This window comes from Neovison vison, chromosome 14 (genome assembly GCF_020171115.1).
Source record: "Neovison vison isolate M4711 chromosome 14, ASM_NN_V1, whole genome shotgun sequence".
Classification (NCBI taxonomy): Eukaryota; Metazoa; Chordata; class Mammalia; order Carnivora; family Mustelidae; genus Neogale; species Neogale vison.
The window spans coordinates 36,045,923-36,071,392 of record NC_058104.1 but is presented as its reverse complement, the minus strand read 5'-3'; the positions used below and the strand labels follow the sequence as shown (position 1 = coordinate 36,071,392).

Genomic DNA, 25,470 nt, shown 5'->3' with positions numbered 1-25,470 from the left:
GGGTTTGGAGAGCCATTCACCCGAAGCTGGGGAAGATCGCGTGTCTCTCTCGCTGGGCTTTGCAAGCCTCTGCTCCACGCACCCAGCCACAGCAGAACGCAGCAGCATCAAGAATCACAACTGCTCACAGTCCATGTTGAAGAGTCACTGGAAATGTTCTAGGCTTTCCGTGGGTAAATCGCCACAGCTTTTTGGGAGGAAGTGAAGATCATGGCCTGGACGCTCAGGTGCGGTATTCTGTCAGTGTCGTCCCAGACGACCTGGCCTGCGTTCACACACAGGCATTTAGGTCTGCGAACTGACCCACATCTGGGAATTGGATGAGAGACTTTAAATCTCTAAGGGAAAAACAAATGTTTAAGGGCACAGATTTTCAATTCCTATAAACCAGTTACATCAATTAGACTTTAAGGGAGGAGAATGAATGTTTTTGTGTTTAAGAACCAAAAGGAATGCAGCTGGGGAATGTGAAGCCTCGCCTCTTGGTCCTCCGTCTGTTCCTCTGGAAGGTGAGAAGGGGCCAAGGACCTGTGTTACTTTCCTGGGGCTGCTGCACAAATTACCACAAACTGGGTGAGTTAAAACAACCAAAATTTAATCTCCCATGGCTCTGAGGCCACAAGGCAGAAATCAAGGCATCAGCATGACCAAGCTCCTTCCAAGGCTGTAGGGGAAACCCTTCCTTGCAGGGCCCTCGCTCCTGGGGACTCCTGATCCTGGCCTGCGGCACCAGGACTCCAGTCTCCGTGGCACCCTTCTTCCATGCCTTCTCAGTGTCTCTGTGTCCTTCTCTGTCTCTTCTGAGGACTCCCATTGGATTTGGGGCCCGCCCTACCCCAGCATGATCTTACCTTGATTGCTTCTTACCTTAATTACATTGCCAAGACCTCATCTCCGCATACAGTCACATTCTGAGGTTCCCGGTGGACGTGGATGTTGGGGGGACACTATTCAACCCACCGTGCTGTCGCAGAGGGTCCTTGTGGGGGTAAATGAGGTAATGCACATAAAGCAGTCTGCAAAGTGCCAAGTTCATAACAAATCATCTATGTTAGCTGTACACATGTGTGCACCTGTGTGTCTGTATGTGTGTACACATGCATGCATTTGTGCGTACAGGTGTGTGTATGTGGGTGCGTGCATGTGTGTGTATATAACCATTTTGTTATTTACTAGATTTACCAAAGCCTTATTTCATTACTTATTTAGCCAAATGAAACAGTAACTTTTAATATTTTTCACTCTTTATAAGTGTTCTAATTTGTTTTTCTGGTTTTTGTGTTCATATTATTTCCTCCCTTTGTCTTTTTCTTCTTTCTTTTCTTTTTTAGGTTTATTGCTGTTACTATTATTCGTTATTTCTTTTCCTCCAAAAACTGCTCTGGCTGTTTGGGCATGTAGCATGTCTGTTTTCTCACCAGGCAGCCTCAAAGCATGCTGGTGATTTTCTCCAGTGAGCATTTTCTTCTTTATTTCCTGTTATTATTCATGATATTCATATCTCATCCAAAGACCACTGTCTCTCCAGACCTGTGTTCTGCTACATTATTGATTTCTTCAGGAGAAACTTACCGCTCTGGCCTGCCCCCATCTCCACCTCACCCCCAGCAGAGTGCGCTGAGTGGACTGGTCCATGTCCTAGGTAGTACTGGGCACTAACCCAGACCCTGGACTCTGTGTTGGGCATTTCAGCAGGACCTTACAGTCTGTTCTCAGAGACTGACTCTGAGTTCCTGGCAGAGCTCCGAGAGGGATTTGGCTGAGTAAGAGACGGGCTCTGGGGTGGCCTGCATCCTAAGTGCCTGCCTTGGCAGTGGCCTCTAAGCCAGACCCCTGATAACTAGACTCTAGATGGCTAAGGCCCAACCCAGACTTCTGCTTTCTCTCCTGCAGTGCTCACTTCTGAAATGAAAAAGCAAGTCCACACCAAAGGAAATACTGGACTATTTATTGCAAAGCTAGACTGGCAGCTCAGGGAGCAAGGAAACAGTGCACAGCAGGCCCTTCTGTAACAGGTAGAAGGAGGAAGAAAGGGGGAAGGAGAAAGGAACTCATACGTAAACAGCCGTGTCTTCCAACTGCTCTTCTGCTCCTGGGAGCTTCCCGATCAAGAAAAACCCCTTAAACCCCTCTGATTTGCGGTGCTGGGCAGGGCTGGCAATGCGCTCCCCGGGCTGGGGTCTCTGATGAGCACAAATGTATTCAGAGAACCTAGAGCATCCTCAGAACTTGGCAGCAGTGCGTCATCTGGGAGGCCAGGCACACGTAGGGGGAAGGAGATGGGCAGCTCCTCTGGGCTTCTGTCCCAGCAGGAAATGCAGGAGGTAGCCCGTCTGTAACCCGGAGGCCACCTGGGCCGCAGGAACATCACCAGCTTGGAGTCACCGTCCCTTTAGTATTAGGCGGGTCTTCCCATCTCCAATGAAGAGCCTACAGAAAAATGGCCCAGTGAGGTCTCCAGTCCTTTGAGGGGAGAGACCCAGCCCTTCACTAAAGGTCTCCAGGCCCGGAATTCTCCAGAGAGATGCTTTCCTTTCCAGCCTCAATAGTCAATTCCTCTTGGGGAAAGGGAGAATCTCCTTCTGTGTTCCAGCTCTTGCCCTGAAGATTCTCATCTCTGCCACTCCGAAAGCAATAGACAGACAATTATCAGGCTTAGCCAGGACTGAGGATGGGCAGTGATGGCAGACACCCTACACCAGCCCAGCGACTGTGCTCTCCCAGACTGTGGGAGGAAGGTCCAGCTTGTATCAGATCCAGACCCCAGTCCCCACATGACCTGGAGCAGAAACGACAGGACCCTACAGACTTTGGAGGGTCACAAGAGGAGAGTTCAGGGAGAAGCAGTCAAGCAGATATGATCCTTCTGCTAATACCAAACTCCTCACCCACCACAGGATGCGATGGAGCACTGTTTACACTGTAGGTCATGAGAACGGCACCTACTAGCAGGCAGGCTCTTGGAGGCATCATGTACATGGTTTTCTCTGTGGATGGGGCTCCCTGGAGTTGTACAACAGCCCTGTGAGGAACCACTCCTCCCCCTCTCTTGGTGCACAGGCTTGTGCAGGGAAGGCTGATCTTGCCCTGACTCCAGATACAGCCAATAAGCCTGCCTGACCCTCCCCATCATGGCTCCAGTGATGGATTCAGAGGTGGACATGTCCCAAGCTGGGCCAGTCCAAACCAGTGAACACCAGACCCTGGACTTTTGCTAGAGGCTTTGTTCTAGTGGAACCAGAACGAAGTTCTAGTCATTAAGTGCTGGGATATAAGCCTAGAGTTCCTGGTGAGCATCTCAGCTTCTCCGGGAGAGCCTCTCAGAGCATGAGCCCTGCTCCGAGGAGAGGAGAGCCCATGGGAAAGAACAAGGCCTAAAGACATGGCTTGAGCACCCACCTAAAGCCAGAGCCACCTGTGAACTTTCCAGCTCTGTGAGCCAGTCAATTCCCACTTGTGACATAAACTGTGTGGAGAGGGATTTCTGCCTCTTACAACCAAAAGTCCCAGAGCCAAAATCTTTGCTTCTGAAGAAGCCTCCCTCTTGCCTTCTTTAACCCCAAGTGAGATTCTAGCCCTGGACACTCTGGGAATCACCACCAGGAGCCCATCAGAGGGGCTAGTGACCCAGGGTCACACTCCTACCTGATGAGCATTCCTACGAGCAGACTGGCCAGGAGCGGGCCCAGCCAGTAGATCCAGTGGAAGTCCCAGTGATTGGCCACCACGGCAGGTCCAAAGGCACGAGCAGGATTCATGCAGGCTCCAGACACGGCCCCCCTGCAAACACCCAGCCACTCGGTCACCAGGATCCCAGCCAGGCCCCAACTTACATCAAGTTCATTACCACAAATAGGCCTACGTCACAGAGCACCCGGGAACCCTCTTGAAGCCAGCATATTGTGGGGCTCTGGAGGGATCCCAAAGAAGGCACAGGTGAAGAGACTATTAGCACCAGGAAGTGAAAAGCTTGTCTGTCACTCCTCACACACCCTTCTAGAACTATAGGCAGCAGAGAGAGTTCAGAGATGACAGGCGGAGACGATGGATCTAGGCCCTTGCAATGTTGAAAAAGCAGCCGTCAGCCATGGGAACTTTGGGGTCAAGCTGACCAGGATTCAAAACCCAGCCCAGCAATTTCTAGCTGTGTGGCCTTTACTGAACCCCTCCGTGTTTCCGTTGAGGTAAAAGGACCCACCTCATAGGCTGTCACCAGGAGTGAGTGAGGTCATGCCTTTATGACCTGTGACTCATGTGTAATTCGTGTACAAGTGTGTCATCTGGCTAACCCAGTTGAGACCCTTGTTATGCTACAAGCTTGGGGCCCAGAGTCTCCTACAAGAAGTGGGGCTGTTCTCCAGGAACTCCTCTCCAGTTCTGGTGTCTGTATCCTTGCCCCATTCAATCCGCGCCCAGCCGGGGAGTCGAAAGGGCGAGTCAGTTGGCGCAAAATGAACCAATGGCCACTAAGAGGCAGCAAAGCACCGCTGTAGCTTTACACATACCTTGCGCCCTTCTCCCCCCACCCCCAAACCCACCCCATTCCCCAGATTCCGCCTCCGAACCAAAGGATGGCAGAAGGGTGTGCGGCAGAGCCAGGAAAGGCTAGACTGTTCTGCGTCCAAGGGGAAGGAAGCAGGTGGACATTAGGAAGGGGTTCCCTTGTCCCCTTTACCGGGAGATTTGGGCTCTTGTCCCACATCTGTCCCTTAATTTGCCACTGTCCACGTGTCCTCTCTGAGCTCCTCATATATAAAATGGGAGAAATAATCCCTGACCCAAGCTTGCTTCCTCAGCCCCTTCCCGGGTCCCCCTGAGGGGCTATGCCTAAATGAGTTAAAGGGTGTGGAAGCTCTGTGTGAGTCCGAGGCAAAAGCCTGGCTGCCCATTGGCTGAACAAACCAGCCCACAGAAACGTTTTATTGATGCTACAGAAAAACGGAAAAGCTCACATAAGAAGGCAGGCTTCGGACTTCCCTGGAATGATGTTGGAAGGGTCTCCGGAGACCCACATTCCCTCACAGCAACTACTAGAGGTGAACAGTGCTGTCTCCTTCAATACCCCAGGCCTCACCACTCCCTGTTGTCTGCAAATGCCTGCCCACGTCCTCTTGTTTGCCTCACCTCCCTGGGCCCTGTTAGTAACCCAGTCTGTGACCCTCAGGTAAACGCTGCAGACCTGACCTCCAGGGCCAAAGGTTGGCCCATAACTCACCCTGCCAGGATGTCCACAGTGACGGCAAAGCCGATGGAGAACGGAGCCAGAGGGCCCTGCGTCTTCTCGTTGATGGCACCCATGCATACGGCCAGGGCCAGCAGTGTCGTCAGGATGAACTCCGCCACCACTGCCCCCACCACCTGCCCCGACTCCTGGACTGTTACAAAGGCTGCCCCAGATGCGTTCCAGAACCTCTCTTCAGGACTCACGGCCTACGGAGAGCAGGAGCTGACTCAGTGTGGTCAGGGAGCAGGCTGGGAGCTGAGGGGAGGGGGCTTGAAGCGCATGCCCCCCACCCTTAGAGCAGTGACGGGGTCTGTCCAATCTGCTCCAGTTTTTACTGTGTGGCCCAGTGAGGGCCCCTGGACTTCTCTGAGCTTCCTTTCGCTCATCTGTAAAATGGGATCACCCAGCAGTAGCTGCAGGCATTATGGGCCCGAAGCTTAGGTAACTAGATGACCCTCTTTGAGAAAAAGAATACAAAAATGCCTTACTCAGAAAACGTGGTAAACCTCTCCGGCCAGATGAACCCACTGCCGGTGGCCCCGTCAGGCCCCTTGGAAGAGATGAGGGAACCCTGATGCCAAAGCCCCATGAGCTTCACAGGAAATGAGCCTCAGGGGTCATCCTGGCCCTTGGAGAGGGAAGATGGCAAAGCAAGCTCTTGGACCCTGGACCTAAATCTGGACTCCACTGCTCACCAGTGTGGCTGAACTTGGGCCTAACCGGTGCCTGCATTCCCTCCCCCATAAAGTGGGGGCACTGATAATCAGAGCTCCCAGCACCAGCAGCAGGTGCCCTCTAAGAACTGACTGCAGCTTCCTGCGACATCACCCGGAGATTTAACAAGACAAGATGTGCAAACCGCTTCACAGGAAGGGTGTGCTCAGTGACCAGAGCTTCTGCCCTGCACTGCTCACTATTGTGTGGGGCAAGTTTGCAAGTGGCCCAGACTGAGGGAGGCCTGGGAGATGGGTGTCTCCCTGGAGGATCAGAGCGGGAAGGTCCAGGCCCCATTCTGCACACAGGGGTGGGGCTGGGGGGTGTCTCAGGGGGAGACATGGCGAGACCAGGGCAGGGAGAGAGCAAACTGGAACTAGAGACCAAAGTTTGCAATGGGCCAGTGCTTAGAGCTACAGACCAAACCCCAGCCAGGCTGATAGGAAGCCCTTCTCCCCCCACCCCACGCCCCCTAAAACACGTGCCTACAAGGGCTACATTTTGAAGGGCCCCTAGCTGGATGGAGACTTAGCAGCAACAGGGAAGAAAGAAAGAAAAGGGAAGGAGGGAGGAAAGAAGGGAAGGACGGAGGAAATGAGTCCATCCATGGAGTTGTGTTTGGAGCTGTAAAACTTCTGTGGCGGGGAGGAGAAGCCAGCTGTCCTAGTGGGAGAGAAGGTTCCAGACATAAACTGAATGGAATCTCCCATCACAGGTAGAGGAACTCTGTTTAAAGGTATGCAACATGGAGAACAGCCAGAGAAGTTAGTCCAGGAGTTTCTGAAGGAGAGTAACCCTCAGTTTGTAGAATGAATGAACAGGAGAATGAATGAATGAAAGAAAATACACTAGAAACATTATCCAAAGCCAGTCCAAAGCCAGAAATGGTCTCGGGAAGAGAAATTTCATGCCCCAAATTCTTCTTTCTGGTCTGTCCAGGGAAGGGCTATGTCCAGAGACGAATAGAACAGGGTGTGTTTGGAGAGAACCAAAGGGCCCCTTCCTGGGAGAAAAGGACCCACCCAAACCCGCTGGAGGAAAATCCCATGGGAAAAGAGCTGGGCACCTCCCCCTCCCCACACCCTCACCACACTCCACCAGCCCGGCCCCCAGTGAAGCACCCACCTTGGCCAAGGCGGCCCCAATCAGGCCCCCACATAGTTGGGAGATCCAGTAGGGAAGGAGCATCACCAGGTTGAGGCCTCCGATCAGCGTGGCTGCCAGGGACACCGCAGGATTGAAGTGTCCACCACTATCACCCACAAAAGCAGAAGGGAGCCTTGAGACCAAGGTCTGGGCCGGCTCCCCCAAGAGAATGCCCAGCTGGCACCCCAGGCTGGCCTTGCAGGGCAGGAGTGAGTCCAGGACCTCGCCTGAGTGGGAAACAGGCACCAGATCCCACCCATTTTCCCCGATGGTGGGGCAAGGGATGTGGGTGAGGGCCGGGGAGGAGAGGGCAGCCCCCTTCCTGACCTACAGCCAGGCCCCAGGGTGCCCAGAGGAAGAGCATGGTGGGTAACCATCCCTCTCCTCCTTCCAGACTCACTCAGAGCTCCAGCCCTTGGGAGATGCAACCACCAGTCAGAATGAGACCCCCAACTCCAGGTTAGTGGACACAGAGAGGTATCCTGGCCTCCACTTAAAAAAAAACTCCCAGGGGCGCCTGGGTGGCTCAGTGGGTTAAGCCGCTGCCTTCGGCTCAGGTCATGATCTCAGGGTCCTGGGATCGAGTCCCGCATCGGGCTCTCTGCTCAGCAGGGAGCCTGCTTCTCTCTCTCTCTCTCTGCCTGCCTCTCCATCTACTTGTGATTTCTCTCTGTCAAATAAATAAATAAAATCTTTAAAAAAAAAACTCCCAAGTGGCTAAACTCTGATTGTCCCCAGGCCGGACTAAAACCCTCTCCCCATGTTGACCACACAGTGACCAAGCACTTGGTGTGGGCTAATCTCTTTCTGTCATGTAATTCCCATACCACCCCGCTGGGCCTTGCCTCCCACGTCTGCCACGTACTAACCACAGAACCTTGGACAAGTCACATTGCCTTTCGTAGTTACACCAGTAAAATGGGAATAGTAATAGAAACTACCCCCAAGGGGTTGTTGTGAGAATTCACTGAGTTCTGTGACTGGCCCTTGGCTGCATTGACTTCGTGTGGGCTTGAGAAAAAATAATGGAAACAAAACCCTCTCTTCTTCCCTGACTTGGGGTTCGGAGGGGGACTTACCCAAAGCCACAGAGTTCAGAGGCTGCAGAGATAGGATTCGAACTGGGGCAGCCTGTCCCCACTGCATACTCCTATCTACAGTGCTCTTAGAACCCCGGGTACCTGTCCAGGGTCCCTGCCGATAGCCTTGCTCCCCACCCCCGGGGCTGCCCGGATTAGCCCAGACTGATGGCTGGGAGCTTACCTGATATCTTACCTGATATTCCCCAGGGTGGCGATGAGGAGGCCCAGGGCCAGCCCGTGCGCCAGGGCCGGCTGCAGCAGCCCTGTGTCTGTCCCGTTCTCGATGACCGACAGGCAGCCGATGAAGATGAAGAGGGCAGAGCCCAGCAGTTCCGCCAGACAGGGCTGCAGGAACCGCTCGTACCAGGACCCACGACACCTGCCCCTCATGCTTAGCTCCTTTGCCTTGCCACTGCCAAATGCACGGTCACACATAGACACAGCTGCCTGTGGTAGGAAAAAGGGAGTGGGCACAGGTGGGAGGAGAGCCCAAAAAGAAGCCCCCAGCACCCTGGCCTTGAATCGAGTCTCAGCACCCTCTTGCACGGCCAGGTGGCAGAGGCAGCAGCCGGCAGTGGCTCACCTCTGCAGACATCAGGGCCAAAGTGACCTGGAACCTGCTCGTGCCTGAGCTGCCTGGAAAACCTGCACCTGCTCTTCTGGACACTCTTATCTCCGGGACCGGGCTGCTGATCCTGCTTCAGACTCTGTCTCTTTTAAAGGGCTGCAGAGGCTCCCCGAGGGTGCCAAGAAAGCAATAAAGCACTGTGGGAGGTGGCCCTGGGGCCCAGAAGAGGATTTTTTTTTTTTTTACTCTTAACTGGGCGGGGCCAGGGATGGTCAGGGATTGCTGAGGTTTCTGCCAATGAGGGGAAAAGGCACATCACCTGGAGAGCACTCCAGGCCATCCCCAGCAGGTGACAGAGGGCCCAGTGCCCCCCAGTCCCCTGTGGTCACCATCAGGGTCCTCCAGCATGTGGGCAGGAGGAGGACCCCAGTGGGTTGGGGCTGTGCATGGGGTACACTGGCGAGATCGTCTTCAGTGATTTTTTTCCATGGATTCCCTCAGACACCTCCTCATATCTCAACCCCTACACTCACTCACCCTCAAAGCCTGATCCAGGACTGAGCGTGTGGACGGATGATGTCCTCTGATGGTCAGAGGCAGCTGAGGCGACACCGTGTGCCACAGCATAGCCTGCAGGCTTTGGAAACAGGTGCCTGGACTGCAGTCCCAATTCTTCTGTCAGGTGGCCGTGAAAGCTTTCTGCTGTGGATGGCGTAGCAGTATGGGCCGCATCGGCTTCTGTGTGGTTTGAATGAGTTAACATAAAAAAGAGCTTATGACAGTGCCAGACACAGGAGCAACACAATAACAGCATCTACTAATTAAGAATATAGATTTATGGGGGAGCCTGGGTGGCTCAGTGAATTAAAGCCTCTGCTTTCAACTCAGGTCATGATCCCACTGTCCTGGGATTGAGCCCTGCATTGGGCTCTCTGCTCAGCAGGGAGCCTACTTCTCTCTCTCTCTCTCTCTCTGCCTGGCTCTCTGCCTACTTGTGATGTCTGTCTGCAAATAAACAAATAAAATCTTAAAAAATATATAGATTTATGTTTATATATATATATCTATTGAGCAATTTCTACATGATTTCTACCTATGTAGTATCTCATTTAAACCTCACAGCAACCCTGTGAAGTGGTACTATTATTATAGCTTGTTATACACAGGGAAGTGGAAATTTAGGAAAGTTATGTTTCCCAGGGTCACATTGGTTTTGTGATTGCAAAACGGGTGGGTTAAGTCACAAAGGACAGATACTGCATGATTCCACTCATATGAGGTCCCTGGAGCAGTAAGATTCATAGAGATAGAAAGTAGGTGGTGGTTGCCAGGGGTTAGGAATTGGGGAGTTGTTTAATGGGTACAGAGTCGCAGTTTGGGAAGATGAAAAATTTCTAGAGAGGGATGATTGCACGATATGAATATAGTAAATGCCACTGAACTATATACTTAAAAGTGATTGAAATAGTAAATTTTATGTTGTGTGTATTTTACCACAGCTAGGGGTGGAAAAAGCCTTGAGGGTTAAGCCACTGCAGTCTGCTGCCTTTCAAAGATGAAAGGGCGCACGGATGGATGGATAGATGGATGATAGACGAAAAGAAAGAGGGAAGGAAGCAAGGAGAGAGAGAAGGAAGAAAGGGAGGGAGGGACAGAGGAGGAATGGGGGGAGGGGCAGGGGAAGTTGGGTTTCTTTATTCATCACTCAATGAATATTTAAACATTAAATAAATATTTATTAAATAAATATTAAATATTAGAACTAGTTCTAAGAGCTAGCTGGAAAAGTAGCTATGACTAAAACAGGCAAACATTCTTTCAGTGCTCATAAGTATTATCTCCGTGCTTTTCTGTGCAGATAGGGATGCATGGAGAAACAGGTCAGCGATAAAAGAATTTAATGGAAACGTCTACTGTCTATTGGCTGCACACTGTGCTAAGCCCCCCGCATCTATTCACAACAACCTTGTGATTTCTCATCCCTATCTTCAGATGATAAAATCAAGGCACGGAGAAGTCGAAGAAATTGCCCAAGGTTGTATAGATAAAAAGTATCTCTTTCAGGACAGAGAAGACTCATCAAGGGCATGACAGTTTGCTGAAACCTCTTTTCAGCTGGAGGCTGCAGAATGTAGCCCCCCTTTTGAATATCTGAACATCTCAGGTAGTTTAGGTTGGTTGCCCTCCCTCCTCCGTACCCACAGCCCACCGTACGTGATGTCTCTTCGACCCTTCCTCCCGTGTCCCTGCAAACGGCAACACGAGACAACAGTCCAACCTTCGGCTTCCCGCATCTTCTTCATGCTTTCTCCCAGTCCCGCCAAGAGCTGCTTCGAGAACATTTCTCTCCTGGTTTCACCCAGGCCTCCATCAGTTCTTGCTTAGTCTCTTGAAAAAAAAAAAAATCAAATGGTCATGACACAGCTGCCAGTTCTAGGCCCCACACTGGCCCCCCCACCATGCAGTCCATCGCTTAACATTTACAGTCAGGGCAGGAGGCGGGAACTCCCAGCTGGGCCTGCTATAAGCCCTCATCTGGACCCCTAGGTTCACCCATTTTAATCTGTTCCTCTGGTACTGGGAGCAAGAAGGCCACAGTTGGGCACGTGGGTCCAGGTGGGGGGCTCAGCCCTCTCTGCCTTCACCTACTGGCTTCTCCTTCAGCCTTTTCAAGAAGAAAAGAAATTTTTCTTCTTGAAAAGTGGGCTAATGGTGCTCCCCAACCCCACAAGGTAGTTGTGTAGATTAAATGAGACCGTGCCCCGAGCATAGCGCCCAATTCAGAGCAGGTGCCCCATCAATAGTCCCTATTATTACGTTTTGTCGGAGTACCTTTTCATCAGAGTAGGCTCATCCATGCAACAAAGAGCCTAGCGTTTTGATGGCTTCACATAATGCATATCGATTCCCTGTTGACAGAATAGTTCATAGCAGGCCCTTTATGACATGGTGACTTGGAGATCTAAGCCACTGCCACCATGGGGACCCACCATCTAGGTCACCAGCCAGCAGATGGGGAAAGGGAAGACGTAGAGGGGGTTGTGCTGGACGCTTTTATGAGCTAGGCCTAAAGTGGCAAATAGCACTTTCATGGATATTGGATTGACTAGAACTCAGTCCTGTGGCTTCACAAAAGAGTCTGTGAAATGTAGTCTAACCATGTGCCCAGGAGGAAAAAGAAAGGTGTTTGGTGAGCACTGGAGATTTTTGCCCCATGACAGTTACTGTTGTGGGGCTCCCCAGACTGTCCACCTAATCACGTCCTTCCCTGCACTGAAACCTTTCAGCCCTTCCTGTGGCTTCCAGGACAAAACTAAACCCCCAGAGCCAGCTGCAGAGGCTGTGAGTCCTGATGTGGGAAACAAAGGCAGAAGAGAAATTATTAAATTTCCTGACTACCTACAGCCCACTGACAAGTCCTCAAAACAGGCAGAGTGACATTCCTCTAGGGGCTCAGCTGCCTCAATGTTGATTGCTGAGGGCAAAAGGCAATCTTAGTCCAACCCCCATGGACCTGTGAGTCTATTTTAACATACAAAAATTCCTTTGGAAACTTCCTTTATCTCTACCGCCCAAGATACATGCTGGCAATCATCTCCCAAGCATATGACCCTCTGATACAAATCTGAAGGGTCTCATGATGGAGTTTTTGTTAAACAGCAATAAATGACATTTTCCCAACCAGAGCTAGCCCCCTCAGAATACCTGGGAGACTTGCACTATCCCTAACCCCCTACCAACTTGAAAGTATATAATGGATCATTCCTCAGGACCCCAGTGCTGCTCTTTCTGCCCACAGGTCCTGTCCTCGTGCTTTTTTTTTTTTTTTTTTTAAGATTTTATTTATTTATTTGACAGAGAGAGAGACAGCACAAGCAGGGGGTGTGGCAGACAGAGGGAGAAGCAGGCTCCCCGCTGAGCAGAGAGTCCGGTGCGGGGCTCAATCCCAGGACTGTGGGATCATGACCTGAGCCAAAGGCAGAGGCTTTAACCCACTGAGCCACCCAGGCGCGCCCCTGTCCTTGTGCTTTAATAAAACCACCTTTTTGCACCAAAGACATCTCAAGAATTCTTTCTTGGCCACTGGCTTCGAACCCTAACATATTTCCTACATCAAGTCCTACCCCTGGCTCATCTCCTGCCACATGAGCCCTAAATAATGTGTCAGATGAGCCAGGTGCCTGCACCCCTCCCTGTGCATGCTGTTCCCCCTATTTGGAGTTCTGTTTTACCCTGTGGGCCAGCTTCTACTCCACATTCAAATCTCAGATCAGGCATCCAACTTTTCAGTCTTCCAATCCAAGATCTGGTTGACATGACCGAGGCCTCTCAATTTGATTCCTGCTTAGTTCAAGAAGTCTCTGCAACTGAGGCACCTGTCTGCCATCCACCACCAGGTCCAGATGGAGTATAAAAGCAGGTCTATTTTATCCCATTGCACTGTCCTTCTTTCCTTTCTCATTTTGATAGCTGCTCTGTGGTGCAAGAATGTGATATTGGCACCATGGCAGCTATCTTGAGACCATGAGGTACAACTTACCAGAAGGGAAGATCTTTTTTTTTTTTTTTTTTTTTTTAAAGATTTTATTTATTTATCCGACAGAGATCACAAGTAGGCAGAGAAGCAGGCAGAGAGAGGAAGGGAAGCAGGCTCCCTGCTGAGCAGAGAGCCCGATGCGGGGCTCGATCCCAGGACCCTGAGATCGTGACCCGAGCCGAAGGCAGCAGCTCAACCCACTGAGCCACCCAGGCGCCCCAGAAGGGAAGATCTTTGATGATATCACCAAGCCCCCAGACTAACCCCAAGATCAACTACTTCTGGCTTTCTTGTTAAATAAACCTGTACTTCCCAGACTGTGTACCAGGGCACCCCAGAGAGCTGCACTGAACTCACAGAGGGACTATAGGGTATTATAAAATTTCAAAGGAAATATAATGATGCTCAATATCTGTCAGACAGCACATGAATGACTAGCTCAAGGTTGTTCAAAGTTGTAATATTAAATGGCCCTACATTCCTTCCAATAACATCATGTCTTTGCAAAGCTGGTTTTATGTTTTTTTGCCATGGTAAAAAGTAAGTACCACATAAAAATCAATGTGGAAGAGGAAACATAGGTGGTAGTGTCCAATCTGATTTCAAGGGCACTGTGCAGTGCCTAAAGGTGCACACATCCCACCTGCAGTATGTAAGAATGGAAGTTATTTATGAACTCAACTCAACTGAGTTATTTACAGTCATTTGAGAATGAAATAAAAATATAAGTAAAATGTTTTTCCTTTCAATATATGTGTATTATTTTTTTTCAAAAGGCTACTAAGTTGTTTGGACATGAATACTTATACTACATTTTTGGGACCTGTTCATTTAATAAATAGGACTACTAGGTCTTCCCTTCGGCCCAGGAACAGCATTAACCAAGAAAGTTTGGGAGCCTCTGAAAGAAAATGTCCTGTTTTGAGAACTGGGAGTTGAGTTTCCTATCACTGGTAGCAGAGAACGTTTCCAACTGATACACTCCCTCCCAAAATCCTGACCAAACTAGGCTTTCAACTTAATAATTTCTTCTTAAAACCAGCCGCTATTTTTTTTAAAGATTTTATTTATTTATTTGACAGGCAGAGATCACACGTAGGCAGAGAGGCAGGCAGAGAGAGGGGGAAGCAGGCTCCCCGCTGAGCAGAGAGCCCGATGGGGGGCTCGATCCCAGGACCCTGAGATCATGACCTGAACTGAAGGCAGAGGCTTAACCCACTGAGCCACCCAGGTGCCCCCAAGCTGCTATTTTTAATGCAAATGCTTGACAATTCAGGCTGATCCTGTGACGGGCAGTCAATGCAACTTAGAGCAGAACCTCTCAGCCTCTTTGAAGCAGTGGCTTTTTTTCTTTCGAAATCAATGAGTTGCTGTTTTCAGCATACAGTTATTTGGACTCAGGGCAACATACTTGTTGGAAAGGAGTCTAGTCTGTGCCCTTTCTCTCTGCTGAGCGGCGGGTTTTGTTTGAACCTGAGCCTGTTCTTTTCTTATAGTAGCCACCAGCACCCTGTTTTCTCCCTGACAGTATCAAGTTCAAATATTATTGTCTTTTTAAAAGATTTTATTTATTTATTTGAGAAAGAGGGAGCAAACAGGGGGACAGAGAGGGAGAAGCAGACTCCCCGGGAAGCAGGGAGCCTGACTCGGGACTGGCTGAGATCATGACCTGAGTGAAAACCAAGAGTTGAGTCTTAACTGACTGAGCCACCCAGGTGTCCCCAGATGTTGATGTCTTTTGAGTCACTGGTAACCAGACATCGGACATGTTGGTTATTTAGAGCCTTTTACAGCAGGAGGGCATCAAACTAAGCACCCTATGAAGTCTCATTGGTAAGCATTCATTTGTCACCCTCTGTTTCTGCCCAACAATAATTAAAATGGCCGAGTAATGGCCACCATTTACTAAGGACCTCCTGTGAACTGGGACCTTGAGCTTAACCCACACGCACAATCTTGTCTTTTTTTGCTTCTACTGTTATCCTTTAGTCTACTCTCCAAATTAAATATCTCTATTAGAAAGGAAAGCCAAATGACCAGCAAACATGAAAAGATATTCAATCTCTCTAATATCCAGAAAAAAACCAATTCAACTGAAAGCAAAAGAATAGGAATTTTTAAAAACTGATTAACATCCAAAGCTGACAGCCGGGAAAATAGGCCAGCTCTTGCATTGCTGGTGGAAATGTGAATGGCTACAATATTTTGTAACACATTCTTATAATATTTATCAAATATTTAAGTTCACAGACCCAGCAAGCCTCATATTTGAAAGTCGACCTTATAAAAGAAAAGCTCCAGTACGTAGGGGTATATGTACAGGAATATTGATTTCATCTTTGTTTATTGTAGAAAACTCTGGGGATTCCCTAAAGGATCACAGTCATGAAAACAGCTGAACTAAGTAGGAAATATCTGCTCCAGAACGCATATCACCTTTCAGGGTCCAGAACATTCCATAATTCTACACACCCTCAAGCCTTTGGATGGTCTGTTTCCTTTACCCACAACTGCTCCCTAAATCTGGCAAAATCTTACTCATCCTTCAAGTCTGAACAAAGAGATGATAATTGTTTGTAAAGGGAGTAAGGAAGTCTTATGAAAAATGTAAATCATGTGGGCCGGCTAACAATTAGATGAGTGTCACAAAGTGGAAGAAACCAGACCCAAAAGAGCACATGTCGTACAATGTGAAGTTCAAAAATAAGCAAAGGACGAGACACATGGAGATTTCCAGGGTGCTGCCACCTTCTGTCTCTTGATCTGGATGCTATCAATAGGATGAGCTCCCCTTAGGAAATTCACTGAGCTGTTACAGTATGTGTGCTTTTCTGTGTGTATATGCCACCTCAACAAAAAGTTAAAAACAAAACCTGTTTGTGTTTAGGAAGTTACCTTCTGGACAAAACCAGGAGGAAATCTGCAGGTCAATCTGTGGTCCCTAGAAGACAGCACGGAATTCAATCGCTTGGTCATGAGCTGTCACATTTGATGACTATAAAATATAAAAATATGCCCATTTAGAAATTGCTTTTCAAAAAAAAAAAAAAAAAAAAAAGATCAGACGGCTTCACAACCCCCTTTATTATTCCAGTCATTGAAATTGTTCTCAATAACAACAAAGGTTAGGGGTCAGCGAGCCCTATCCCAGATGTTATAGAGAGCACTTCGCAAACATGACCCTGCTAACTCCTCACTCTTCACAGCAATCTTGTGAGGCCGGGACTGTCCTCATTTGGTGGATAAGGAAACCAAAGTTCAAAGACCTGAACTTTGGTCTTTGAACTTCAGCTCACTGAAGGTCATAAGTAACTGCGCTCAGAATCAGTGTGCTAACTGGAGAGCCTACACTTTTCATCTCTACAAGAGGTAAATTATCTCAGGGTGCCTGGGTGTTTCTGTTGTTTAAGCATCCGCCTTCAGCTCAGGGTCCTCATTTGAGGGTCCTGGGATCAAGCCCCACCTCAGACTCCCTGCTCAGTGGGGAGCTTGCTTCTCCCTCTCCCTCTCTGGTTTGTGCTCTCTCTTGACCATTCTATATCAAATAAAGAAATGAGATCTTTTTTATTTATTTTTTTTTTTATTTTTTATTTTTTTTTATTTTTTATTTTTTTTTTAAAGATTTTATTTATTTATTTGACAGAGAGAGATCACAAGTAGGCAGAGAGGCAGGCAGAGAGAGAGAGAGAGAGAGAGAGAGAGAGAGAGAGGAAAGCAGGCTCTCCGCTCAGCCGAGAGCCCGATGCGGGACTCGATCCCAGGACCCTGGGATCATGACCTGAGCCGAAGGCAGCGGCTTAACCCACTGAGCCACCCAGGCGCCCCAAGATCTTTTTTAAAAAGAAGTAAGCTATCTCAAAACAAAAACCAGAAGTATGTTTTGGATTTTTAAAAACTATTTCTTACACAGCTTTACTAAAGTATAGTAATTTATAGACAATAAATTATACACATTTAAATGTATTATATAAATTAAATTACACATTTTTTAAAAAAGATTTTATTTATTTATTTGACAGAGAAAGATCACAAGTAGGCAGAGAGGCAGGCAGAGAGAGAGAGGAAGAAGCAGGCTCCATGGTGAGCAGAGAGCCCGATGTGTGGCTTGATCCCAGGACCCTGGGATCATGACCTGAGCTGAAGGCAGAGGCTTTAACCCACTGAGCCACCCAGGTGCCCCTAAATTACACACATTTAAAGTAAACAGTTGTTTTGACGTGTGTATCCACCCATGAGACCATCATCATAAAAACATATGTATCATACCCAACAGTTCCCTCGTGACCCTGTTCTTGTCTGTAGGCAATCACGAATCCATTTTCTGCCTCTATAAATGAGTCCAAGAGAAAAAAAAAAATGAGTCCGAGTTTTCCAGAATTTTCCATAAGTGAAATCAACCAGTATGTGCTCTATTTTATCTGGCTTTTTTCCCTGGCTGTATCTATGTTAGATTTTTTACATATCCAGCATGTACAAAGTCCTCTGTATGATTATACTGCAACCTCTTACCCACTTACCTGTGGATGGACTTGGTCCCAGCTTTGAGATGCTGCCAATAAAGCTGCTACGAACATTTCTGTCACAGGTCTTTTTTTTTTTTGTCACAAGTCTTTTGGTGACGTGTGCTTTCATTTCTCTTGAGGGACTACTAAGAGCAGAAGGGAGGGTGTGAATTTAACTTTTAAGAAACGGCCATGCTGTTTTCCAGAATGGATGTAGACATTCTATTTTGAACCAATTATGATTCATTTTGTTGAACATTTTCTTTTTTCATGAGCCTACTAAAACCAGCATGTCTTCTTTGCTGAAATGCCTGTTCGAATCTTGAGAGCCCATATTTTAAAATTTTGGTTCTTCATTTTCTTATTATTGAGTTTTGGGAATACTCTGGATATAAGTTCTTTTTCAATTTTATGTGTGGCAATATTTTCTCCTAGTCTGAGGCTTGTCTTTAGCATTGAAAATTTGCCGTTTTAACCATCTGCAAGTGTACATTCCAGTGGCATTCAGTGCATTTGCATTACTGTGTGGCCATCATGACTGGCCATCTTTGGGATTTTTTCATCTTCTCAGATCAGATCTTCACCCGTTAAATAGTAACTCTCCATCCTCCCTGCCCCCTGACAACCGGCGTTCTCCCTTCTGTCTCTATGAATGGGACTACCCCAGGTACCTCGTAGAAGTAGAGCCCTACAGTGTCTGCCTTTTTATGTCTGACTTAGCTCACTTGGCATGATGTCCTCGAGGTGCATCCTTGTTGCAGCGGGTGTCAGGAGCTCCTTCCTTTTAAAGACTGTTTCATATCCCATTGTATGGATAGGTCACATTTTGTTTATCCTAATTCATCCATGGATGAACTGTTTCCACCTTAGGGTTATTGTGAACAACGCTACTGTCGATAGGGATGTAATAATGCTTTCTTGATTGCTAACCAAAAAAAAAAAGAAAAAAAAAGAAACTTTTTCCTTAAAATTATAGAAGTTCCCTTTTTCCTGTGTCAGTAGTTGCCTTCCTTCTTATCTCTGTCTTTCTCTGTCTCGCCTGCTCTGTCCCTGTAATGGATATCCAGCACTAGTGTCTGCTTAAGAGCTAATTCCTCTTTCTTTGGGTGACAGCCTCTTGATTTCCCTGGGGGAAAACACAGATCTTCTACTGGCTCTCGGTTTACACAATCTGGGTAGAGCTGGCAGCCTCCCCCAATTATTCGGCTTCCCAGCCTGTCCTCCCCACCCCTTCAAGGGCTGGACATTGACCTGGGTCCAGCCAAGCAGACACTCCAACCCCCAGGCCATATTGACTGGCTCAGGGATGAGTTTATGGTCCATGTGACCATGAACATGAAATTCTGGGGATTTTTTGTGGATATTTTTGGGAATGAGACATGCTCTTTCTTCAGAGTTGCTGGGCTGGGCTGGGGTGGTGGTAAGATACCAGAAGCCACCAATAGCCCTCTTTGCCACTGGGAGGGATGAGCCCAAAGAGAATGGGAAGCACACAGAGGAAAAGAGAGTGAACCGGGAGAACAAGGGGGAGGGGTGTGATATCTTTATTATGCCCCCTGCAACCCCCCTCACCCCCGAAACCAGCTATAGCCGGACTTTCCCTGGCCTTTTCAGGTCTTCTTCCTTCCTCAGCCCTGTTTGAGCTGGGGTTCTTTCCCTTGCAAAAAAGAAAAGAAAAGAAAAACAGAATCTGCTCTTTTCCTCCATAGCTTTCATTTCAGAATCCTGAAATCTGAGCAAGCAAAGCTTTCCTTTGTGTTTCAAGACCACAGACAATTGCTGGTGGGGGGCGGGTGCAGGGCAACTCCTTAGTCACAGGGTGGCCACCTTTCCACCCAGAGTAAAGGTGATTAAGAGGTAATCTCTCATGAACTCTACAGTCAAATCAGGGAGATGTGTCAGACACATAAATAACTGTTACATAAGGCAAAACGTGAGAACAAAAGTCACCTTCAGAAGAATGACTTGGTGTTTATGACTGCCACCATGACTGGCCCCTGGACCGTCAGACACCTTGTGCCCTCTGTCACAATGCCAGAAATTCGGACAGTAATAGCAAACATTTCCATTCCCAATCATCCTCTCTGGGAATGCAAATACCTCAGTGTGAGTTAAGTATCCTCAAGGGAAAGGGGAAGGTGGTGGGACCAAGTAGGACCCCGGCCAGCAGCCCAATGGAGAGGGCTCAAAGGACATGGTGACCTCTGGTTGGAGCTACAGGGTTGCACCCACGGCTGGGCCAGGACTTTCTGAGCTGGGGAGAGAATGGAAGTCAAGTGGTGCTGGACTGTAATGGGCACAGGACCCCGGGAGTACTGGGGTAGGGGTGCACAGGAAGAAAGCCAAGGTCAAGGACTCAGCTAAGTGTACTCTGCAGTCAGGCACTGACTTGCTCAATAAAAAACCAGAAATCAGAGGTATCAGTGTGAGATGGGGAGGGAGTTTAAGTTAAGACCACAGGTGTGAGAGCCCTTGGATAGCAATGGTTAAACCCAGGCACAGCAGATTCCTGCCTTCTTCCTTGAGTCCCACCAATAACAGTGTGAGGCAGATGCTCTAATTATTAGCCCATTTTACAGAAGAGAGAGCTGAGGCCCACAGAGGGGAAGGGCTGGAATTCAGCCAAGACTGCATCTGAGTTGGTGCCTTTTTTATTCTTTAAACTTGGTGAAATGTCATCTGAGTATCTTTTTTTTTTTAACTCTTTAGGTTTTGTGATTCATTATGCAAATTATTTTGTCTGTAATCGTGGTCACACGTACATACAGAGAAAGTACAAATGCAAAGCACTGATATAGTTAACATTTCTCAGTTCCCAATTAACTGTGTCCTTCTGCTCAGGGGAAACAAAAACAATCCTATCAACTCAAATAATAAGAATTTTATTTTTGATATGCAGATTGTTATCTGTTAAAACTTCCAGTTAAAGATAAAGCATACCTTGTTTTTCACAGAATTTTTCACTTAAGGCCTGGAATGAATAAACTGTTAGACTCAAAATACTCAGTTCCTTGTTACCTTGTGAGGGTTTTTTGTTTGTTTGTTTGTTTGTTTTTTTAATGAGTCCTTTTAGGTTCAACTTACACGTGGAAATTTATACTGGGGTTCAAAATCATGGATTAAAGATGTTTAGATAGTATTAGGAAAACTGGCTAGCCTTATTCAAAAAATAAATAAAGTTTGAATCTCTGCTTCATTTTGTATCTGAAAACAGATTCTAAATAAACCCAAGGTTAAAATGTAAAAGAAAGATCATAAAAAAGCACTAAAATAAAGCACAGGCAAATGCTTTCACAATCATAAAAGGGGAGAGGCATGGCATACATACTAGACACATTTTAATATATAGTAAAAGGATCTATCAACCTAACCAGATCAAATATGGGACTTCTAAAACAGAAAGGAAAAACGACTACCAGGAATAAGAAAAATGAAAAACTGGGGGAAAATATTGCACATAATTATCAAGTGTTCCTCTCCCTACTATGTAAAGAGTTCTTACAAATCAGTGTGAAAAAAAATCACAGAGAAAAATGGGCAAAAACCACAAAGAATTTGTAAGTAACAAATTCACAATAATATATGCAAAGACAGTCATAGTAAGTATATCAGTGAGATATCACTTTTTTCAACTTATTGGACTGACAAATTACAAGTTTGATAATACCCAGTGTTGATAAGTACATGGTAAAACAGCCTCTCTAGTACATAATTGATGAGAATGTAAATATAAATGAGAATATTTTGACAATAGAAATCACCAAGTAAAATATCATATGCTCCAACCTATCAATTCTATTTCTAGGAATTTACCCTTTGGAAGTAAATAGATAATTATGAAAGGCTTTACACATATTGTTGACTGCCACAGTATCTATCACAGCAAATCAATATGGAAGCCATACAAATGTACATTAACAGAAGACTACTTAAGTAAGTAGTTATTTTAAATGATGATGTACACTTGAGGCTGGCATCCTATAGCCTATAGGCCAGTCCTGGATGGTTGCCTGTTATTTTATTGACTAAAAGCTAAGAAGTTTTTATATTTCAAGTGGTTACTAAGGACCTCTGTAATACTCTCTTGACCCACAAAGTCAAAAATATTAACTATCTGGCCCTTAAAAAAAAGTTGTCAGCTTCTGTATATAGATCTCTATGTAGTGCTGTAGAAACTTTGGATGGTATAAAAGATGTTTTAAAATTCTACCCATGGCCATAAAAGAGGGCCTAATGATATAGAAAGGCATCCTGTTCCATATTGTAATGATATTAATTTTCTTTGAGTTATTAATTTAATGCCATCCTAAGTAAGACGACAGGAGTTTGGGAGAACTCGGTAAGGCGATATGAAATATGTAACACCAGCTGCTGTGACATATAAACCTTTCATTTCAGTGGCTAAACACGTTAAATTATGTGGTAGGTGTTGTTGCTGCTGTTATCACCCCTGAGTGTTCAGCAGGGGGCCATGTCTGCAATGAGTCACAGACCAGTGGCTTCCATCCTGTGTCCCCAGGATTATACATTTTTAGCTTCCAAGGTGGTCAGAAAAGGAGAACAGGAAAGGTAGAAAGGAGACCCACTTCTCAGCCATGTCAAGGTCAACAAGACCCGTATCATTTCCCTCACATCCCGTTGGCGAGAACTCGTCCCATGCCCACATCTTAGAGGCAAGGGGTGCTGGGACGTGTAGTCTGAGGCTAGCCGGCAGCTCTTCCACCCCCATCTTCCGAACACTAAAGAGGAAATGAATATTTGGGGGGATAGGTAACTTGAACTTGCCAGTGAATTTCCTAAGGAAAATTCACGTGAGACTATCCAGGAGAGAAAAAGGAAAAATAGACGGAACTGGCTCTACCAGGTACCAAATAACAATAATCAAAATAGATTAAATAGTTTAGAAGTAGAAAAGAAACAGACAAGCCACTGGAACTGAAGGAAGAGCCTAGGAAGAGCGACAACTATTTTTAGGAATCTATGATAAAAGTGAAGTTTCAAACTGGTGGGAGTTCAAGGAGAGTGGAGACTAAGCAAGGAGACGGAGGTACACTTTGGGGAAGTAAAAGAAATCTAGATCATTATTTCTTTCCTACAAAAAAATAACTTTCAGAAAGAGCAAAAATTTTGATATAAAAATATAAGAAAATGTGGATTAATTAATTTTTACTATTGAGATGGGGATGACCTTTCTGAGCAGGACACAAAACAGGTATCACATACGGAAAACGGCTGACAGTTTGACAGCGTTGCATAAGCAGTCCAAAGAAACATAAGCCTTTCCAACAAATTATGGTGAAGTAACTGGACATCCACAGGCAAAATAAATAAATAAAAATTTTGAAAAGACCTCAGCCAAAGTCTCACATCTCATAAACAATGAATTCAAAATGGATCACAGACTCAAATGTAAATTCTAAAACTATAAAACTTCTAGGAAAAAATATAGGAGGATATCTTTAGGACCTAGGGCGAGGCAAGACAAAGACTTCTTAGATTTGATACCAACAGTGTGATCCATAAAAGTAAAAATTAATAAATTGGACTTCATCTAAAAACACTTTTTTTTTTTTTTTTTTTTTTTTGCTCTTCAAAAAATTCTGTCAAGGGGCACCTGGGTGACTCAGTGGGTTGAGTCTCAGCCTTCGGCTCAGATCATAATCTTAGGGTCCTGGGATCAAGCCCCGAATTGGGCTCTCTGCTCAGCAGGGAACCTGCTTCCCCCTCTCTCTGCCTGCCTCTCTGCCTACTTGTGATTTCTCTCTCTGTTGAGTAGATAAATAAAATCTTTAAAAAAAAAATTGATAGGAGATGACATGACCAGCTTTAGACTGAGAGAAAATATTTTCAAACCACAAATCTGACAAAGGACCAGCATCTACACCACATAAAAAACTCTCAAAACTCAATAGTTAAAAAAAAAAAAAAATCAAAACCAAAAAAACCACCCCCCAAACCCTCAAACCAAAATCTGGTTAGACAATAGGCAAGGACATGGGAGAAATAATTCACCCAAGAGGATACCCAAATGGCAAATAAGCCCAAGAAAAGATGCTGAACAGTGTTAGACATGAGGGAAATGCAAATCCAAACCATGACAAGATCGCCCCACATAGCTACCAGGATGGCTAAACTTTTTTTTTTTTTTTTAAGATTTTATTTATTGATTTGACAGACAGAGATCACAGGTAGGCAGAGAGGCAGGCAGAGAGAGAGAGGAGGAAGTAGGCTCCCCACTGAGAAGAGAGCCCAGTGTGGGGCTTGATCCCAGGACTCTGGGATCATGACCTGAGCTGAAGGCAGAGGCTTTAACCCACTGAGCCACCCAGGCGCCCCCAGGATGGCTAAACTTTAAGAAAAACATGTGATAACCCCGATTGCTGAGGGGAGCGTGGAGACACTGGATCACTCATACAATCACTGGTCAGAATGGGCAGCAGGTTGTCCCACTGGAAAACAGCTGGACAGTTTTGAAAACCTACCCATGACAAAAGTAAAATAAAGTCATATTGTTTTATAAAGCAAAGTGTGGAATAAATATCCATGAATCCATCCTGATGTAAAAAAATAAATAAACAGATAAAGGAGGGAGAAGAAATCTCTCATGCAGAATTATTCCAGGTGAATTCTGTAGAAACCCTAATCCTCAAGGAGGTGAATCATGACTGAGCATGGTGACCTCCTTCCAAAGAGGAGTATGGAAAGGTGGCAAGAAAGAGTAATTTACAGTGGAAAATCTTTCTCTCAATAAGTAAATAAGTTTTAATCAAGATGACAATGCTGTCATACCCCCTTCCATTTTGTTGGAAGCAAAGAATCCTCCTCATACCTATGAAAGGACTTGCTCAAGATCCTTGTCATCACTTTTTTAATGCCCACACCAGTTTTTCTAAATGTTCCTTCCCCCCAGGTTTGACTTCCCAGGACAGACACTAGGCAGGACTTGGCGTGAGAGGGACACTCTTCTGTGAGCTAGGAGAACAATGGAGAAAGGGAACCAGTCACACGAGGTGAGGATCTGGAAACGGAGTCCCTCAAACAGTTTCTCAACCTTTCTTCATTGTCCCCCCCTATGGAGATTTTTCAAGATTGGTTTTCTTCCTAATTACCCCTCTATTAGGTTTAATACCATGGATACACTACTTCTATTTATGTTCTCTGGCTCCTCGGAAATGGACGCCTTGCATTGCATCTGTGGGGCGCCCCCGAGAGTGCTCCACGACCCCGGAGGAAAGGTGTGCCAGTTTGAAGCCCATTGCTCCCGCCGAGGAGTTGCTCCTCCTCAACCATCCAGACTCTTTTCTGGCCAGAAAGTCTCTTCCCGCCTTCTCCTTCTCTACCTCTACTCCAGATCCCACACACTTCCTTCCCCAACACCTCCCACAGCCCCTTCTGGCCTCGCAACAAGGTATCGAAAGTTCCTTGTGCCACAGGGGGATGGTCCTCTTTGAGTGCAGGGAGCCAACATTAATGAAAGAATCGACTGACTGAGACTTGCCTTCTTCCCTGAAACCCTCCCCCCTCACCACACACACCTGTCTTGGTTAGCTACTGAGGGGTAACAAACTGTCCCCAAACATATGGACTTGAAACAATAACCATTCATTTAGCTCAGGATTCTCCAAGTTGGCAGGGCAGCTCTGGGCGGGGCTGGCTTGGTGACTCTCACCTGACTCTCCTGAACATCTGTGAGCAGC

The 25,470-nt window shown here is 46.7% G+C and overlaps 1 protein-coding gene and 1 long non-coding RNA gene across 4 annotated transcripts; one reads left to right on the top strand and one right to left on the bottom strand.

The window, feature by feature from the left end:
* Window positions 1-801: 801 nt before the first annotated feature.
* Window positions 802-25,470, bottom strand: AQP8 (aquaporin 8). Of its 3 annotated transcripts, none has more exons than XM_044233528.1 (8): window positions 11,567-11,594; window positions 11,013-11,122; window positions 9,272-9,472; window positions 8,360-8,613; window positions 7,064-7,190; window positions 5,216-5,430; window positions 3,646-3,780; window positions 802-979 (listed from the first exon to the last, which is right to left on the bottom strand). In XM_044233528.1, exons 3-8 carry the CDS (start codon window positions 9,359-9,361, stop codon window positions 952-954), a joined length of 849 nt encoding a protein of 282 aa, XP_044089463.1. In that variant the 5' UTR covers window positions 9,362-9,472; window positions 11,013-11,122; window positions 11,567-11,594; the 3' UTR covers window positions 802-951. The 3 variants fall into 3 exon arrangements, with proteins under 3 accessions (XP_044089463.1, XP_044089462.1, XP_044089461.1); XM_044233527.1 differs by lacking the exons at window positions 802-979; window positions 11,567-11,594 and adding exons at window positions 1,933-2,430; window positions 25,443-25,470; XM_044233526.1 differs by lacking the exon at window positions 802-979 and adding an exon at window positions 1,933-2,430.
* Window positions 7,366-25,287, top strand: LOC122895802. The gene is made up of 3 exons (XR_006382308.1): window positions 7,366-7,543; window positions 24,684-24,783; window positions 24,894-25,287. It is a non-coding gene; the product is annotated as an uncharacterized LOC122895802 (long non-coding RNA).